This window comes from Genypterus blacodes, unplaced genomic scaffold (genome assembly GCF_046128005.1).
Source record: "Genypterus blacodes isolate CSIRO-AG114 ecotype Tasmania unplaced genomic scaffold, CSIRO-AGI_Gbla_v1 ptg000067l_1, whole genome shotgun sequence".
NCBI classification, from domain to species: domain Eukaryota; kingdom Metazoa; phylum Chordata; class Actinopteri; order Ophidiiformes; family Ophidiidae; genus Genypterus; species Genypterus blacodes.
The window spans coordinates 2,315,554-2,335,780 of record NW_027466879.1 but is presented as its reverse complement, the minus strand read 5'-3'; the positions used below and the strand labels follow the sequence as shown (position 1 = coordinate 2,335,780).

Below are 20,227 nucleotides of genomic sequence, written 5' to 3'. Positions count from 1 at the left end.
CACTGAAGCTTTCTGTTTCACTTGACAATTTGGCCTATACCACCTTCTGATGTGTACCCGAACGCAACATCTGTTCCGTCTGTTTTGCGGCTGCCAAATGGAAGGCAAAGCCTCTCCCAACTCCAACCCTCGCCACTGTCTCCTTGTTTTTGTGTCCCGTGGCGGTAACATGCATTTATTCCCTCGTTAAAGCAATGAATGACCCCACGTAATTGAAATCAATACAGCCTGGTGAGCTGGCAAGAGGAGAGTGCTGAGCCTCGCACTTTGGTGGAAGATAATATGAGCTGTGTTTTCTGACTGGAGCCTCAGTCACAGTGAGCTGAGGAACTCCTGTTTTGTCAACTAGCAACCTTTATATGAATGCAGGACCGACGCCATGCCAACCCCATCAGACAGGAATATGATGAATGATGTGATACTAATGTTGTCGTCTCACGCTGCTGTGTTTTGGCTTCATCGTCCCTCTCTTCTGTCTCTCTCTCTCTGTCCTGCAGCCACAATCAAAGGACGGCGTCATTTCGACACCCTGTGACTGGACAGATATCCCCTGAAAACACAGAATACACACTACAGGACAGGTGAGTGTACAATGCTGAGTCAGCTTTATAAAATGTGAAATGTTGAGTTTCTGGACCAAAGCAGAAAAGTTTTTTGCTATAACTTTCTGGCAAACTTCTGGCTCATTCTGTCAAAGTGCTGTATCATAATCCTCTGCAATCGCTTATGCATAAAATGAAACATCAACGCCGTCTGAGTGGAGTCAAACTGTTGTGGAGCTCAATGCGAGGCAGCAGGTGCGCCTCGATTGAAGGTGGTCGGTGTCAGGCGATCGCTTGCATCGCACGCATTCCAGGCGTAGGCAGAAGCGGGTCGAGAGGCGAGCGTGTGGCCTCCACCTCCTCGCCGCTCACAAGCTGCTTTGTGGAGACTCCATTGGTTGCGATTCATCTTTAAATCTTCATTATCCCCTGGTGCGGCGCCACTGAGCTGTGGATTTGTTCACCATCCGGGGCTCAACAGTTACAGTGGTGTCGCTTACATGTTTCCAACCGTGACAGAATGATTCTAATACCTCCTAATGCCCGACCTGATCTCTTTAAGCTTCTCATAATAAAGATAGAATAGATAGAGGTCGTATGTCCTTCACATAAGAAGAGAGAATGTCTGGTGTACTTCAGAAAGTTGTTTGGCAAGTTTGATTTTATTCACACTTTTATTTTTTTAACGTTTATTCAAAACGCTGAATAGACTTTGGAGTTTTTCCTGTGTGTGTCCCAAATGAGTGTACTCTCCATGATTCAGCTCCTTAAGCAGATGTTAGTTTGTATCTCATAATAACCAGGCTGGAAAAAGGGAGAGGTAACAAACAGGATGTGGCTCTGTTCATTTAAACTTACATGCAAAGTTATAAATACAACTGAACAACCTCCTTTAAATGTAACATCTATGCCAAACCAATTTGTTCCTCCAAGCTTGTGTTTCTGTTTTTCTCCCTTTGTGTGTGTGTGTGTGTGTGTGTGTGTGCGTGTGCGTGTGTGTGTCACCCCACTGCTGTGTAAAGACAGCTGGGATGTGAATTTCGTTCTAAGGAAGATTTCCTCCACCAATCAAATTCACTCCCAAGAAAAGAGTGAGTCTGACTGTGTGTGTGTGTGTGTGTGTGTGTGTGTGTGGAGGGAGCAGATAATGATCAGCCTGTGGGCGGCTGACTGTATTGATTATGGCACTGTGATCAATACGTCACCTGAATATGACGCGTGAAGGACTAAGCGTGTCAAGCGTTCCTGCATTTCTACCGAAGCAAAACAAATAGAGAGAAGTAGAGTTTAGTGTCTCTCTCTGTGCAGCGGCGGGGCGGGGGATGTGAAATATCCCCCCCCCCACCACATGCCACAACAAATCTCCCGGGGAACTGTTCCAGTGACAGTGATGGTAAACAGTATGAAAGCTCCACATAAAACTGCAGAGCCCTCTTGATACGGCAGAAAACATCCTGTAAAAAACGCTGGCAGCAGACCAGCCAGTGAAGCAGAGTGCAGCTACTGTATGCTGTGTCCCTCTGTGCTCCCTCGCTCTCTCTCTCTCTCTCTCTCTCCCCCTCTCTCTCTCTCTCTCTCTCACACACTCGTTCTGTTCTAGCAGCATTTTTGCTTTAGTCTCCGACAGCTTATCTCCACTTTGTTTGCCTCAGTAAAGTACCGCACACAAAGCAGGAAAAAACATAGCAGACTCGGAGCGCCGTTTAACCCTTTACAGGACATGGCAGGGGCCCTGTGGCGGTTGCTGTCACACAAGCAGGTCACACATTGTTTCTTGTTTTAAGCTCCTGCTCGTGCACGCAGGTAAAGCTCTACCTAATCCTGCACAAACGGAACAGATTACACTTCTGTAAAGCTGTAGAAGTGATCCCTGCCTGTGTAAAGTCTTATTGGCCACTGTAGGTAGATGTGAAACAATTCAATATTTAAAACAGATGGTTGGTCTTCATTGGGCTTGGCAGTTATGATACGATGAGTCATTTCATTCATTTTTACTATCAAAAATATTGTTTAATTGAGCTTCAAAGAGGGAAAATAATGGATGTTCATTATTGTAACGGTTGCAGAATTCTGAGACTGATGCTTGTAGAACTGCAGCCAGGGAGACAAAACCATTGGTCTGGAACTGATCTGAACACTTTGTTTAACTTCATTTTACATTTACGTCAAAGTATAACGAATGTGAATGCACCCGCTCGCACATCTGGTTAGATAAGCCCACTAAGCCCACAGTCCAGGGGTTTGGCTTTGAGCTGAACAGAGGGTACCTACATTTTTCACTCATTTTGCACAGCAATGCTACGCCAAAACAGTTTTAACACATTGAACTATTGCAGAGGTTTCAACATAAACTCCTAAATCTGATCTTGACTGTTTTGATCTGAATTTACGGACGTTGGCTGCAGTGAAGGAGGAGTGTCAATGACAAATGGAGACAAAAACTAAAGAGATTAGACTATGAGCTCTTTTGTCAGAGAACTCGAATCATCTGCAGAGCACACTAAGAAGCGGAGTATGTTGTTGAAGCCCAAACTATGTTGTCTGTGTCCGGTCAGTCAGCTCTCCACCACCTCTGTCCGCCACCTTTTTGAATATATTTTGAGTATATTCAGGCCGAAGGTAACAATAGTTCAGAAGAAGTTCCGATGAAGTTGCACAACAGTCTCAGTAGTAAATCAGGCCCACTTTTTGCAAAGCAGGAAAGCAATCAGACAGAACAGGATATGTACAGGAAGACTTGGGGCAGTAAAAGTCCAAGGGAGTGACCTCAAGAGACCCACAACAACACTGCAAACTCACATTAGATCAGGTATAAACGGGGAAAGCTGGAAGAGAACAACTGGCTGGATATACTGTACTGTGTGTGTGTGTGTGTGTGTGTGTGTGTGTGTGTGTGTGTGTGTGTGTGTGTGTGTGTGTGTGTGTGTGTGTGTGTGTGTGGAGCCGGAGGAAGGAGAGGGAAGCAGAAATGAGGACACAAGGAGAGACAGAAAGGAGCCATCACAGAGCAAAGAGAACTAACAGTAAACTCAAACAATCCTATGCGTCGAGCTGATGAGATAATGATAAGATTCCTCTCTGTAAACACAGTCGCTGCTGAAGGTTTGTAGTTTCTCCTTCAATTAACCTTTTGGAGAAAGTGAAGCTATTACAGGAAGCGTCACACAGGTACCATGGCTTTTCAATCATTTCCCCTGTTTGCTGCCTCCAACGCACATCAGATATTCATAGTTTACAAAAATGGTTATCTGGAATGAGTGTGTAGCGCAAACATGGCAACACATTACAGCCCAGGGTGCTGAAGTCATTAATCATAGTTCATTTAGATGCAGTATAAGAGGGAGAAAATCTAGTCACCTAAACTGATTTTGTGGTGATTACAGAGCAGGGGAATAAAGCACTGACGAGCTCGCTGAGCGTCGGGACCCAGTCATAAAAACACAACAGAAGACTGAGTTTTAATCAGAGCAAACTCGTTTCAAGTTTAGGAACCATTGAGTTTATGGGAATTATACTAGTTTGGCACCTTAGAAACATTTAACAAGACATCCCGTCCCTAATGAAACCATAACACTTCTGAATACTTGTTTTCCTGCCGAACACTTAACACGGTGCCATCAATCTAACTCCAACATTGTTCCAGGCGCTGGTTATCACAGGCAAAGATCCACCTGTGTGTGGTTGGATTCCTTCTTTTGCTGTTTACAGTATATAAGGTATCTGATTGCCATTAATGACATAAGCAGTATGAGATTATGTAATATGTAGTCTTTAATTTATCTCTAAAATTGAGTAAAATCCGTTCCATCAATGAAGAAATGAAACATCCTAATCCATAATAAGTCTCCCTGGCAGTCTGAGTGTTTCAGCCTGTATCACTAAAACAACAGCAGTACGTGATTCTGAATATTCCGTGGCCGTATCAGATTCCTGCTCATCCTCACACAGTAAGCACTTTCTGCACCGCTACACTGAGATGGAATCGTATGCATCCTATGGCTGCTGGGGGGCAGAGAGGTCCTGCTGAGACTCCTGTTCACTGCCAGCTACAATACACAATCTGTTATTTGACCCCAAACTCTCCCGTGTTCCATATTTATACTCCTGAATCCATAACAATGTGATTATGCCGTGAGGAAATGTGAGGTGGAATCCAAGGACTCTGTGTGTGTGTGTGTGTGTCTGTGTGTGTGTGTGTGTGTGTCTGTGTGTTTTAGGTGTTATCTGGGTCTGTGTGTGTAGGATGTGTGTGTCAAACCAAGAGTCACCGCTGTCCATGGAAAATAAAGCAAAGTCATTGGCTGTGACAGGTCGCAGGGCAGCACCAGGAAATAGTCATATCCTCTCTATGTGAAAGCTCAGCGCAGGGCCGCTCCACTCCACCTTTCTGCCAGAATGGAACAACATCCAGTTCTGCTCATCCTGTCCCTGTTCCTGAACTTCATCTGTGCCTCCTCCTCGTCTGCAGGTTACAGGCCCGCATGTCCAAGTCAGCGGCCAGCCACAGATCCCCCAGCATGGTCACCGAGTCGTCCCCGGCCGTGACCTCAGCAGCAGCGGACGGCACCTCGGGGTCAAAGGTGAGTGTCGGCGTCAGTCCTACCATGTTTGCCAAATATGTTTTAACATTCTACTCATTACATGTTATCACCACCACTGTGTCTGATGTTTCCACTGCATAGTCAGGTCTCGGTTGTGCTTCGCTCATTGCAGGGCTCGAGAAGTACGGGGAAAGTGCACAGCTTTGGCAAGAGGGATCACGCCATCAAGAGAAACCTCAACATCCCAGTGGTGGTGAGAGGATGGCTCTACAAACAGGTGAGCTCAAACAAAGGAAGACCCCCACACCGCCACAAGCTAACACGGTTTTAAATCATTCACGCTGTGGAATGTGGATCACTGCGGTCGCACAATCCACCCAAATGTGCCCCGACAGCATCAGGTGACACACACGCTGTCAAACAGGAAATCTGTATTTGTGTGAAATGGTAGAAATGATCAACACACAGCCTCACTTTTCATTAGAAGCGTCTTCCTACTGTAAGTAAACATTTGTAGATGTTGACTCTTTTTAACAAGGAAGAGGTCATTAAGTGTTAAATGTATTGTTATGTAATGCTGCGGGCTGAGTCATGAAGGAGCCCAGTGAAACGCCACAGTTCCATGTTAAATGCAGGGACATGCAGGCAATGAGCTGCAGTGCAATAAGAAGAGCTTAAGGGGAATGAAAACATTGTTGTAATGAGATGCAGGAAGCCCTTTCTCCCTGCTGCCTCCTGCTAATTGTGCTATATTCCTTAACTATGCTTTTTAATTAAAATGTGGTTGTGCGCAGAGCATTTGTAAACGTGCGGTGTGTGGCCTCCCCCCCTCTGCCCCCAGGACAGCTCTGGAATGCGGCTGTGGAAGCGGAAGTGGTTTGTTTTGTCAGACTACTGCTTGTTTTATTACAAAGGTGAGTCTGTGGAAATTGCACTCGGCCGATGGGTTAATAGAGAATAAATGAATCATTATTGATTATGAGATTAGGCGTACAAACCTATTATAATCTCCTCTCAGGGAATATACATTTGTGATTAACCCTTTACACACGACTTGGCGGGCCTGCAGCAGAGTTTGCCTAATGCTTTTATAATGGATCTAAAATCGAAACCATAATCGCCGGCATCATAATTCTTTCACACACACACACACACACACACTCTGCAGGGCATTCTGTTCACTGACTCCGTTTACATGCAATCAGTACTGTGGTTATTTGTCCGTACTGTGATGGAGAGAGAAATGCCTGTACATGGATGCATTAAGAAGAGATCCCACACTCCTCACACTGTTTAAGATGTGTTGCAGTGTTGTAATCCCAGTATAAACAGGGGCCAAGTGGATTACGCCAACTAACATGTTTACATCCCTGAAGAAATCAATTGACAATAACTAGACTCAATTTAGGTCATTTCTATTTCTCCACTTCAGCTCCGCTCCTCTCTCTGTCTTTCCCTTCCTCATTTCCCCTCCCTCTTACCTTGAATGGTATATTATGGGATGTAATCTGTGGTTGTGTCACCGAAGCAACCCGCTCTTCTCCCCCATTAATCGCACTGAATAATAGATAAGCCACATGCCACCTCGTGCTGCATGCTGCCACATGGCCTCCTGCAGACAGGAGGCAGCGGTGAACTATGCCTCTCTAATTATCCCGCTGTTCATAAATCTACACTCACACATAAACATCTCAGCACAGTTAAAGGTTGTGTGTGCTTTTGGCCTAAACAAGAGAAATGCTCTGTCTTTGCGTGTGCGCTTGTTTCACAGACAGCAGAGAGGAGTCGGTGCTGGGGAGCGTCCCTCTGCCCAGTTATGTCATCGCACCGGTTGAGCCTGATGACCATATCAATCGCAAATATGCCTTCAAGGTAACACTGAAGTGTTTATGAATAATAATCATCTTTAAATGTCATGTTACAAGCTGTTCGTTTGTATGAGATCAGTCATGGACATTTTACGATTTACAAGTTTTATAGCTCCTCAACGTTCACATGTACTTCCTGGTCTTTCTCATTCTACTAAGAAATTAGAGATGTTTATTTGATGAATGACTCAGAATTCTGGTTCCAAGTTTGAATGTTCATGAGTTGCGACCCAGAATACCTCTTAGTGATTGGCTGAGCTGAGAACTTTCCCTAGGTACAGTAGACACAGTTCATGAAGTGCTCTGTAGCTCTGAACCCTCCGGTGGGCTGCAGACATGGTCCATCATGATGTCAGTGTGAATAGCAGTGCTGTAGCTGGAGCAAAATGCATTCAGAACACCTGAACAGAACTTTTTTGTGGTGAAAAATGACATGGAGACATAGAGACATTACTTTTAAACGACGTAACTTTTGACTTTCATACTTGTCTTTCAATTTTTTAGTTTGAATTGCCTTTTTGTCTGCATGGCACTGTATAAATAAACGACATTGGTGAATTTCAGGGAGTATCACATGCGTTCTGTGATGTCAGGGGAAGCCGAACACAATGGCCGCACTGAGCTTTGCACCGTGTCGCTGTGCTGAGCTGTGCTGAGCCCCGGAAGTGTCCGCAATCTGCCCCAAACACAGCTCCAGTACAGTAGAGAGAAACATGTCCCCCGTTTCAGCTTCTCATTGTGCGGTGAAACATAAAGTCACTCATTGAGGCACATTGAGGGGGGAGAAGCATTTCATGGTGTCGAGCTTTTTGCTGGATGTATTGATTTGTCCCCCCCTCCCCCCTCCGCCCTGCTTTTCTCTCAGCTCTGCGTCAGAAGTCATCACTGAACTCACTCAGCGGTCTGACTGTGTTCAGTTGCCAACCTTGTCATGCCCCCTGGTGGACAGCGTGTTGAAGGGAACACGGGTGCAACAAATGGCTCAAACTTAATGAGGAAAGACTTGATTTACACAAAATCAACTTAGAAGCCCAAAACACCTAAATGGAATCTTTTGAGTTAATGGAATCTTTTCTGTGTGTTTGACTGCTCAACCCTGGAAACGTTTGAACTATAAGACTTTGTGTTTCAAAAGTCTGGAGCACATAAGAAACACAATAGTTGAGTTAATATATAACGCTTCTATTATGAGTAAAGACCTCTGTCATTGTTTGGCGTGTGAGTTCCCGGCTTAGTTCTTTGTTCCTGCGTTCTTTTGCTCTTGTACATTCCAGCGAAGTGTAAGAAATGTGTGGGAAAGAACCTGGAGACGGCCTCAGATTGGTAACATCTGTTTTTCAGAGTGCACTTGTTGGATGGCTCACACTCGTATGATGTGAAATAGATGTTTGTCTTCCTGCTGCTCTGGTGTCAGCATCACCCTTTCCCTGTGTGTGTGTGTGTCTGTGTGTGTGTGTCACCGATCAGCTGTCACCTCCTCGAGCTTCCCATCCCAGAGTGCTTTGCTATTATAGTTTTGTTCTATCAAGCATTACCTAAGTGTCTGTATTTAGATCTGTTAACAAACAAACACAGAAAACTATATATTTATACTAATACGTCCCACAGACACAGTGTGTGCTGCTTGGCTCGCTATTTATGATGACAGCGTTCCTTAATTGCGTAATTTTCTCTTTTTCCCCCCCCTTGAAACTGAGCAACAGAACATTCTCTTTTGTTGCAGCAAAGTCTTTATTGCCTTTTCCCTCTGTGAATTCTGCCAGAGGGCGGTAATAGGATTTATGTGGTATGGTTACAGTGTGAGTGTTAACACTATCCAGCTCCTCCTGTGTGGGAGCACAGGGCTTGTTGCAAAGAATAATAGTGCCTGAATGTTTGATGCACCACTGCGGCTTCAGGGCATTTGGTTGCAATCCTTCTGCTGCTTCCTACTTTGGCTTTTGTTCCTGGATTGTCTCTCCCTCCCTCCCTCCCTCCCTCTCTCTCTCTCTCACTCTCTTTCTGCGCTGTACCTATCACTCTCATTTCAAGCGCATATTGCATACAATGAAATTTGTATGATAATTGCGCTGCTGGGTATATTAATTATACATTCAAGCATTTACAGTGTCTTCTCCTGCCACCTCAGGCTGAGTGAGGTGAAGCTGCGTTCTGCTGTATCACGTTGTATTTAAGAGAACTCTATTCCCTCCGGTTTCCCCCGAGCCACGGCGCATTAGAGAGCCGGTTCTTCGGTCACGTCTGTGCTCGGTGCTTTGGAAAATGTTCAGTAACTGCTAAGTAAGCGCAGCACTTTAATCCTCTCAGTAGATTCTTGTCATTCAGCCACGGGATGTTCCGGGCTGCTGAGTTTGGTGATGTGTGCGGTGGAATATGCACATACAGGCGATAATGCTTTGAATTATTGGCAGAGATATTGATACTGAACAATGCTCCTCTAATAACTAGAAGTACATCTGTCAAGGCTGAACAGGCCGAGACGAGATTAGTAGTTTTCTAATAATATACTGTGTAATACTGTGTATGTATGTGTACATATGTTTGTGTCTGCATTTAACTTAGTAATAAAGCTTGATTACTGCTTTGATTACATTAAAATACTTGACCATCTGCCAATACATTCATAGGGAATGTGTGGTCATGTTAATGTGATCTGTCATCTGTCGATCTGTAATGTTAGCTGGGCCCACAACAATTAGAATTCTTTTAGTTTAGTTTTTAGTTTTATGTATGTAGTTGTTAACCAGTGACACACACACACACATCCAAACATTGGCGATTTCTAATTCCATCCAAACGGGGCATGAACTCACAATGTGAGGAGAGAACAGACTGGTTGTAGAGTCCTCAGTTTGCTGTACTGTACCTGTAGCTGTCTTCACTCCTGATGCCGCTCGTTCTGAATCAAACGCACCTCCACCGCTTAAGCCATTCCTGCTCTTTCTTACCAAGTCAGCAATGATCCACTTCCTGCTGTGTTGTGTTCTCTACTTTCCCCTCATCTCACTGTGTCTCTTTCATTCCATGTTGATCAATTGCCTCCCATTGCGACCCGGTGTGTGTGAGTGTGTGTGCGGACTGAGCACTGTCCTCTGCAGGCCACCATCCTCAATCACACAAGGTTCATATTTTGCATGAGTAGGTATTTGATTCCACTCTAGCCTCGTCTGTGAACCTCCATCCTCAGCTGTTTTTGTTTCAGTCCCTGCTCGATGCTGAGTGCACATTTCTAAAGTGTATCAATGTCTTATATCATGGATACACAAACAGCCGTCAATGGACAATACCAGAGAACACAAAGTTGATAAAGCAGGATTACAGCTTTGCTTTTACAATATCCTTAACATGTGAGATACAGGAAGTAACGCAGATGATCGCTTGTTTGATCAAAGTGGTCTGTAACTAGATCCTTTAGCCAAAATTCAGTCATTTGATCCCTTTAATACATGCACATGTGCTTGTCAGCTCTGGTATTTGTCCTGCCAGGCTCCATATCACTCATCACCCTGGGAATGACGGGATTCTCTGGCGTCATGTGATCTCTCCATTTCTCTGCTTTCACTGCCTTTTCTTTGCATTTCATCCTCCTTTGTTTTCATCACCATCAACCTGACGTCCCCATGGCGACCCCTACTGTACATGAATGAGTGTATTTGATGTTGTTTGTGTGTTCCACTACATCTAGGTGTTTTTATTTATCTTGCAGTAAATGCCTCTTTAAATGTTCCCTACAAACAAGTGAAGTAAATGCAGTCACGTTAGCCTTCAAACTAAAGCTCCACATTTCACACACATAACTGAATATCGATAAGCCTTCGATATTGATATTACATTTAAAAATACAGGCCTGCTTTGCTGCTGTGTTTACAGAAATGACTCGTGTAAACAAAAGCATCAGGTGACATTAACTGGCATTTGTGTGTTGGCAGCAGACCTGTCGAATCATGTTGTGTGTTTTTATTCTTGATAGCAGCAGGATCGTAAACATTTAAACCTTAACGTATGCGGTGGTCAAAGATCACGTAGCGCTTGTACATTTACTATGGCAGCTGTAATGTGCAGCGGGTGTGTTTTATATCACAGCCATAAAGAGGAGGAGCTCCCCTCTGTAGCAGACTAATAACACGTCGCTCCTCTCTCCATAATGTATCTTTACTGCAGTTCTGTTTACGAGACAAAGATCAACCGGCTCTGTTTTGCGGTGTAATTATCAAAGGAAGGATTCTCCCTCTCACTGGATGTATGTGTGTGTGTGTGTGTGTGTGTGCGTGCGTGTGTGTGTGTGTGTGTGTGTGTGTGTGTGTGACCTCTGCTTATCGTGCATATTTCTCTGAGCAAGTCGATTCAAAAGACTGGTTAAAGATGGAACATGTAGTCAGTGGATCAATGGAACATGCTGAGTATCAACCGGGTCTTTGTTTCAAACCCAACCCAACTTCTGTATTTCAAACTTTCAGCCTTAAAGAATATATTAAGTATTCTATTGCATTGCTACTCTGTGTGAAGCAAAGGGATGTCAGTGTCGTTATGATGGAGAGTGAGAAGCATGATCATGTTTTTGGATCCAAAGTCATTCAGGCTGTTATTCCAACTAAGTCTTCATTCTGTGACGCATGACGGCGCTCATCACTGCCCCCTGCTGGAGTTTCAGAGGAGTGGCATCGGTGTCTGCTCCACATAAAGCTCCAGCAATGATGGAGTGAAGAAGCCACGGAAACAGCTGCATATATAGCTCATGAATCATGTTATTATGGTGTGAAATGTTACTGACAGATGGCCGACTATCAATGATTTTCCTTTAGCCAGTTGTGAATGATTCTATCAGACAGAAACTGCTGTCAAAACTGAAGATTTATGCCATCACAACAAGAGCTAAATCCAGTGTGTGTCTGTGTGTGTGTGTCTGTGTGTGTGTTTGCTACAGTTTTGTTGTTTGCTGCAGATTTTCCCCTGCTGATTTTATTCACAGCAGTTGGAAAACTTTGCTTATGTTGCTTTGTGAGTGCCAGAAAAAACAACAACACAATATTCCAACTTTTCTCTGTAAATCATGACTGTGATCTCCTCTGAGCTGCATTCTGTCTCACTGAACAGGAAACTGAAGAACTCTTATCTCACCTGTGTGTCCTCTCTCTCTCTGTGTCTCTGATAGGCGAGCCACACAGGAATGCGCTCCTACATTTACAATAAGAACTCTGTGATTGGCTCGCAGGCAGAGCATTGCGGGATGCGGACATATTTCTTCAGTGCGGACACACAGGAGGACATGAATGGTTGGATCCGGGCCATGAACCAGGCTGCGCTGATGCAGCAGAGTCACACCATTAAGAGGTTGGTCTCTCTCCCTCTCTCTCTCTCTCCTTCCACAGATTAAGCTTCACGTCTGTTTCTAGTCGGGCTCTGAGTAACATCTCACCTCCTGTGAAGCACAGTCGTCTCTCTGGGGACAGCACACATCACCCTGTCCGTCTGTCAGGTCTTTACCAAGGCAGGATTTGTCCACTGTCCAGGTTCTCATGCTGCAACTACGATGTTCCACTCAGTGCTCCTGAATCTTTTATGAATTTATTAATATATGCCAGTCAGCTGCATATTAAAGGAGGATCAATGTGTGTAGAGAGTCCTATCTGCTGATGACTGACTCTCTGTATGTGTTGGAATATACAGTATGCAAAACACTGCAGTAAATGAATGTTTGATGTCACTTCAACCCTTATATGGTCAATCAATTACAATTAGAATTATGTTTGGAATTGTTGATTTCTCTTTAGGTGTTTTTTGTTTATTAATTTATGGATGAAATTACTAGCTGTTATTTTTTATCTTTAATAATTAACCTTCAATCAACCTTCCTCAGCCTCTACTTCCTGTTCCTCACGTTCATGGAGCAGTCGTGCACTGCAGGTTTAGTAGTCAGATGTATGCTGGGCTTCTGTGGCTGTGCTGCGTCTGGATCAGGGTTACTGCAGCCCCTTCTCGTCCAGATGAGACCCTCAGGAGATGTTCTGCTGTTTCTGGCGTAGTGTGGGATCTAACGGGCACACATCCACACCGTGCGAAGATGATTTATGAGGCGCAGTCTCATGCTGCATCTTTGTCTGTGATAACGCCATTAGGAGCCTTTCATCATCTTATCAGCCAGAGCTGTGTGGCTTGGATTCTCTGTGCAATGATGCCACCTAGAGGCAAACAGAGCTCATTGCTACCAAATCATCATTTCTCACTTGATCCCTTTAGTTATGAAACGTCAATCAAAAATACATTATATGGGCTGCTTTGCTATAATGAAATATGAATAAAGCACAAAGCTCAATCTTAATGTGTCAGGTGATCACAAACACCAACTCACTTTTACTTGTAATCCTGTGCCGCCGCCCCATTCTATAGAAATCTGACACACTTACTTGTACAGGTATGTAGAACCAGATTCCACCTCATTCCCTTAAGTAGACAATGCTTTTATGAATTTAGATGAAAATGTAATGAATTCTTCCTGCAGATTGAGGAGGGAGCCTGGCTGCTTGAAGCTATTTATTAGAAACAAAATGGCTCTCATTTATCTTTCCTGCAGACTCACGCTCTGTCGCCGTCAAAAGCTCCACTCTCATTCATTATTCTCTGGTTGAAAGATGTGAGAAAGTGCAATGCGATGCAAAGTTATTGAATCGTTCCCTATGGGATCTCATCTCTTCTCAGAGGGACCGAAGCAATACATCAGGCCACGTGTAACAGTTCTGTCTGCCAGCAGAGTGGAAGCACATTCAGGGTCACTTCAGGCTAATGGGAGTTTCCATTGTGGCTTGTTATCCTCTGCGTGAAACACTAACATATTTTATTTCAACGGTCAGTGAAGAGGGTGAATGAGCTGCAGTCATGTGCAAAAGTCATTATATGAATTAATATTTCAACACTGTACTGCACTGCACACACTCCCCATAATAAGGATAATGTTGTCATTGTATCATATTTTACAGGAGCGACGAGATCCACTGTAGTTAACGTCACATTCCATCATCCTGTCTCACTTTGTCACAGAGAGGTGGAGAAGCCAGAGAAGTCCGTGCAGCAGCAAGCAGTCCCTCAAGCGAATCACGTCCACAACCACCAGAGCTCAATCCAACCAGAGAGCGCTCGGCGGCCGGACAGAGAGGAACCCCAAGATAACGGCATAGAGGTGAGGTACGGGCCGGAGATCCAAGTGAAAGCTGCGCCGTCGGGCCCAGAGGACCGACACGAGAGGCTCTCCCCAGACTCGGCCGTCGGGCCCTCGCACAAGAGCGGCCATCAGACTGTACTGCAAGTCACCCTGCAGCCAGAGCAGAACGGGAATGTTGTTTATAAGAGGGGCTTTGTTCCCCGGACAGACACTGAGAAACACGTGCAGAGGAAGACTACGCTTGCTCAGGTGGAGCACTGGGTGAAGGTTCAGAAAGGAGACCAGCAGAAGAGGTCAGTCTGTCCTTTTCAATGAGCTGCACCACAAAATCATGTTCAGAGATTCCTTCAGGAGTAGAAGAGTAAATGTCTCCTCCTAGTGGTTGATTATGTAATTACATTATTTTCCTTGTTTGCTGATATTTATTTATTTTTCTAATTATTTTTCACTGTTTATATATTATATTAGTATTTCTCACTTAACTTTATTTTACTCCACCCTGTGTCTAATATTTCTTCATTTCTTGTGTCTTTCTCTCTTAGTGCACACTCTGGGGATTACAGCCTCCCTCGGCGAACTCCTCCCCTCAAACCCAAATCCATCTCTGTGGACGCCGCCTATCAGTCGTTGCCAAAGAGTCCTCACCTCCCATCTGGCAACGGCTCTCCCCCGGTGACGTGCAAGTTGCCCAGCGACTACAAATACGCCCACGATCGCCTCAGCCACTTCCGCATGTCTACAGACGAGCGCATGGCCACCAAGGAGGGGATGGTGTGGCAGCTGTATGAGTGGCAGCAGCGCCAACAGTTCCGGCACGGCAGCCCCACAGCGCCCATCTACGCCGTCCCCAACTTCACAGACACGGCGTCTTTCAGGGTCACCCTGGAGATGCCTCGCTCCATCTCTGTGCCCCCGTCGCCCTGTGAAGTCCCGCCGACGGTACCCTCCTCCTTCAAACCCCTGTCCCCCCGCAGGCCGCACACCCCCTCAGACAGACGCACAGTTAGGCCCTTAGATGAAGCAGCACCTGGGGAAAGCACAAGATCCAACTCCCCAGGCCATATCTGTGCCCATCTCTCCCAGGTAGGAGCGGCAGCACACACACTCCTGCCATGTTTGATATTTGTGTAAAGCTCAGAACTCAGTATTACTCTTATTAATTGTTAAATGTCCTAAGGAAAACTCAATCTTTTGGTTTTATGTACATTTCTATGGAAACTGGCACCAACTATTGATGGATAATGGTGAGGATGCTGATTAAATGCCTTCATCAGATTCAGGCAGCTGTCCTTATCCCAGGGGGCCGATTGTAAAGTCTGGATGTTAAAAACACACAACTCAACACCGGCAGTCATACAAAACCAATAGACCAAGCGAGTGTATCAGTGGATGAACTGAGAGCTCCATAGTTACTGCAATTAGATTCATTTGATGCTTAAAAACACAGAAGGTCAGCGGGTCGCATCTTTAAACAACAATCCAGACGAATCAAAGTGAAAATGCTCTGTGAGACACCAGAGTGTGGAGCTGTCAAATTGTTAAGTAAATGAAGACGAGGCGCTTTAGAGCAGCAGATGTGGAGGAAAGCTCAGGGACCCGAACCCTGAAGACAGAGAAATGAATAAAGGGAAAGCTCCCACAGCAGTCACTTTAGAGATGTGATTGAAGAGGGACTAATGGTATCTAAAGGTTTTAGGCTGGAGGTGGATGCATGACATCACTATCATCATGTGTATTTGGAATCATGTACACACTCAGTTGTTCCTGTGAGTGCAAATGAACCTCTGTTCTTCAGTCAGAGCGGAATATGGAACTTTTCAGTCTCACCCTTTAAGAATGTGTTCCCATACTGCGTCCCTGGGACTCTGACACACACACTAACATGTTGTAGAGTCCATGCCCTGTCATTGGAATGGAACAGTGGCAAAGCGTGACGATTCACATGTAATGAGCCAAATCACAAAGGTCGCATTCTCACAGAAGAAGCAACTGTGGACGGCAGAAGCGAGGTGAGGATGCAACCATGGGAAGATTAGCATGAGAAAGCTGTCACTTCACACACTTTGATGGCAGTTCACACAGTCCACACCCTGGCCTACTCCACAGGTGGTGTGAGTGTGTGTGTGTGTATGTGAGCAAAAAAAAACAAAGAAGCTTGCTGCCCTGCCGCTCCTCAAACCTGACGCTCTCACACAGACACACACAGACACACACACAGACACACACACGAACACACACACACACACACACACACACACACACACACACACACACACTCGGCTCAGGCACCGCTATTGCCACAGTAGGCGGCGTATGGAGGCGTCCTGCCATCCACACCCTGCGCTGTTTCCACACCACACCCTCCACATGTGAGAACCTTCCCCCCGCAATCCATCACGGCACTCAGCCAGCGGGCACAGGCCTCTGGACCGGCCCGCCGGCCTCACACGGGTAAACAAAGTGTCACAGGCGTTCAGTTTGCTCATCACTCACCCCGTTTGACAAGACGGTAATTATAACTATAAAATCTGAACGATGCTCAATTACGGAAAACACACAGATACATTTTGAACAAAGCAGCCGCAGCGACTGCAGCAGGAGCATCCGAGGGTGCAGCTGTTGTGGGAACTTAATTCAGTCAGCAGATGAAGTTAGTTTCGGAGCACCCAGCATGTTTGAGGCTGCTGGTGCTTTCTGGTTGGAGGAGCAGCAATCTGTGTGTGTGTGTGCCTCTGTGGAATAGCTTTAAGAAGTATGTTTTATTAGCAGCTCCTCCACTTTGCCCTGGGCTCCTTCGGCACCCTATAAACATCTCTACTCTATCTCAAACATCAGCAGCGGTCTCTTTCTTCTGATCTCGCATTTAAATAAAAAACCTATTATACAGCAAAAAACATAGTGGCCTGGGAGTGTGTGAGGGAGCGGCTCACACTGCTGCGCTCGCTGCTAGCAAACAAATGTTATTTTAAGAAAGCAGGTTTAGTATAATTTATGTGTAGTTAATTAAATCTCTTGTTGTTTGTGTCCTTTTAAGGTTGTGTAGCAGGCCCCCGATTTCCCACTAATTCTGTGTGTTAAGCAAAAACGTCAAATGCTTTTGAAGCCCCGAAGCGTCAGAACCGAGGGCACACCTTCTTTCAGAGAGGAGCAGCAGGGATGAAAAAGAGAGGAAGATGAAGAAAATGAAATGTGCTGTGTAGGCAGATTTGTTTGGGAACTTGGAGGCAACTTGAGTGGAGTGTGATGGAGGAGTGTGTGTGCGGCTTACAGTCTTGTTTACGCCACAGATCTGAGACTTATAAAACACATTAGATTAGATTAGAGATGTGACCTGTTTATTGAGTTATTCTGTGAGCTTTGTTATGATGTCTTGATGGATTTTGTTTCTCCACAGACTTCTCAAATAGAGAGGCGGTCCATACCAGCCATGGGCTACATCACACACACCGTCAGTGCACCCAGTTTGCATGGCAAAACGGTACGACCCCTCTTTATACATTTAACACTTTATCACTTGGCTCTAATTTAAATTGTTTAGCTTTAGTGTGTAGTGAAGCTAATCCATCTGTTTCCACTCAAAAGAGAAATGATTAAGGTTCATAATCAATGTAGAATCTATAGCTGCTCCAAAAACAATTACAAGATTTTGCAATCCATGTAAACAAGGTTTATACCAGCATGTTAAACAACAACAACCATAGAGTTTGGTTTCCCAGGCCTAGATTTATCTTGGAAATTGAAAAAATATTGGAAAGTCCTGGAATATTTTAATGATTGTAATCAGGACAAGTCGCGATACAACTTGTCAACACTTGGCGTGTCAACACACACGCACACGCACATATACACGCACATACATACACACACACACACACACACACACACACACACACACACACACACACACACACACACACACAGCACACAGCACAGCCAGTGATATAATTATAAAGCAATGCAGTGCTTCACCCTGAACATGTGGAGCAGCTCAAATTAAAAGCTGTTGGGCGTTTGGCTCAAGTATGACAACAAAACACGTCCCTTTATATGTGCAGATGTAAAGATTAGCACATTTTATTTTGCTAAATCCTATTTCTAATTGATGGATCAGAGTCGATTACTGTCCCAAGATGCAGCAAACACGCGTACATGTTTAAATGTGCGATCCACACAGTAACAGTGAACACGGCCCCATCCTGGTTGTTTTAGAAAGTTTTGGAATTGAATGAGGAAATAAGTTTAGAAACCCTTTTATAAAGTTTTCTTTTACTGCAGTTTTGTTTTCCTTGTTGGACGGTCTGAGCTCAGTCTCTACAGAGCAGCTCTAGATGTGACATCATCAGTGTTATTCTCAGCGAGTGTGCTACAGGACATTAATCAAAGCTTGACTGTGTTGGCTCCTGTGCCTCTGCAAGCTGCCACAGCCACTGCACCTCCCTGATGGTTCTCAAGTATTTTCTCTCATCCCTCTGCGCTTTCACTGGCCTCTGGGCCGCGACCCCCCTCCCCTCGGGCCTGGCTACAGCCAGAGGAGCTGACTCTGCTCCTCATTCAGCTCCGGAGGCACCAGGCCAAGATGGCTGGTGTGCAAAGCCCCAGCGATGCGTTTGCTCACCTGCAGCAGCAGCAGCACCAGCACAACGGCCTTCTGGGCCCCAGCATGCAGGTCAGGGGCCTTTGTACCTCCCTAAGCCTCTTTTTCCACACTGGAACCCTGCAAGTGTATTGTGCCCCCTCCTCCTCCGACCAGCCAGTCCCATACATTCCTCCTCCATCATTCATAAGACTGTGCTGATAAGTTTATTCAACCATTTTGGCATGGGATGAGCTGCACTGTAGGCTGTGCACAGTACTGGTTACACACTGGTGTGTTTAACACTCTCACTCATCCACCTAATACCGTATAAAGCCTTCAGAGCCATTTGTCTAATTTGAAGCATGTTGCTTGTAAACTGTGCATTGAGCCTGCATTTGCCATTTTCCTTTGTTTGAGAGCTGTGCAGACATAAACAAGCACAATCAGTAATCCATCAAGAATACAAAACAATCAGATGTGTACACAGTCACATCCTGGCCTGGTGGCTCAGAGGCGGCCATCAGGCAGACTAGCAGAAGCTGCAACGGTGCTCAAGAGACACAAATCCACCCAGTTTCTAACACGCAACCATTCTCTGCCCATCAGCCATACGTATGTAGATCTGTACAAACACAGTTACAGTACGTATGAAGTCCAACATGACATCAAACAACATCAACAATAACTAGCAGAGACTCAGAGAGCCCGTACTGTACCTCCGCCAAGGCCAAGTCATGTCTAACAATTGTTATAGCGCCACCATCAGGTTAATGGATGTTTCAGCAAGCAGTGACTGCAGGAGTCCAGCACACGTTTGGTTACAGCATCAGCCACTTCTCACAACTTCTGTCTGACTTCATCTAAGATTTTGTGACGATTGACCAAAATTGAAAGAGGGGCTACAAAAAAACTGAAAATATGTAAAAGTTCCATTCCAGCCAAACAATCAAACAAACTCTGACCACAAACACACACTCCTTGGCGGATGTAATGACGACTTGATTACAGTTTGGTGCATATATAAAATGTGAAGTTAAGTCCTGTCAGAAAAGCCTGGATGACATCAGAGGGCACTTAGGGGTCATCTGGTCAGACATTCTCCTTTGCAGCTTCTGGTCATATAATCGATCTCTCCGCTGCTCATTTAAAGGCTGACGATACTTACATACAACTGAAGAAGGACCTGGAGTATCTAGATCTGAAGGTGGGCCCCAATAAAGTAAATATCACTTCATCTTTCTCCTCTTCCTCCCCACCTCCCTTCTCTGGACTGCTGTCCCCGCTCTCCTGCTACTTCCGTCCACACTGGCATCCCTCTTTCCCTCTTTCCCTCGTTCCCTGTTCCTGTCTCTTCACTCTCCTGCCCTGTGCCGTCTATTGTCTACATTTACAAGCATACCACACGTGAGCTCCAGTTCCTATATGGATGTACAGGAGCAAGCTCTACTGGCTCAGGTATATGGTGTGAGGTAGAGGTCTGATACCTGATCCAGCTCCAACACCCAAAAGGGACCAGAGGACAGTTGGCTCCGACCCAAAATGGA

At 45.2% G+C, this 20,227-nt stretch overlaps 1 protein-coding gene across 7 annotated transcripts in view; it reads left to right on the top strand.

Annotated features, from left to right (window-relative positions):
* The window catches only part of plekha7b (pleckstrin homology domain containing, family A member 7b), a 64,795-nt gene that overhangs the window by 31,079 nt on the left and 13,489 nt on the right, over positions 1-20,227 (top strand). For 3 of the 7 annotated variants that reach the window (XM_076155674.1, XM_076155673.1, XM_076155678.1), the window contains 11 exons: positions 498-581; positions 5,011-5,122; positions 5,256-5,360; positions 5,925-5,997; positions 6,855-6,955; positions 12,104-12,282; positions 13,987-14,400; positions 14,650-15,190; positions 17,502-17,585; positions 18,633-18,773; positions 19,834-19,902. In XM_076155674.1, coding sequence (XP_076011789.1) covers positions 498-581; positions 5,011-5,122; positions 5,256-5,360; positions 5,925-5,997; positions 6,855-6,955; positions 12,104-12,282; positions 13,987-14,400; positions 14,650-15,190; positions 17,502-17,585; positions 18,633-18,773; positions 19,834-19,902 — 1,903 coding nt within the window. The remainder of the gene's footprint in view (positions 1-497; positions 582-5,010; positions 5,123-5,255; positions 5,361-5,924; positions 5,998-6,854; positions 6,956-12,103; positions 12,283-13,986; positions 14,401-14,649; positions 15,191-17,501; positions 17,586-18,632; positions 18,774-19,833; positions 19,903-20,227) is intronic. The other 4 variants (XM_076155679.1, XM_076155677.1, XM_076155675.1 and 1 more) reach the window with 3 other exon arrangements.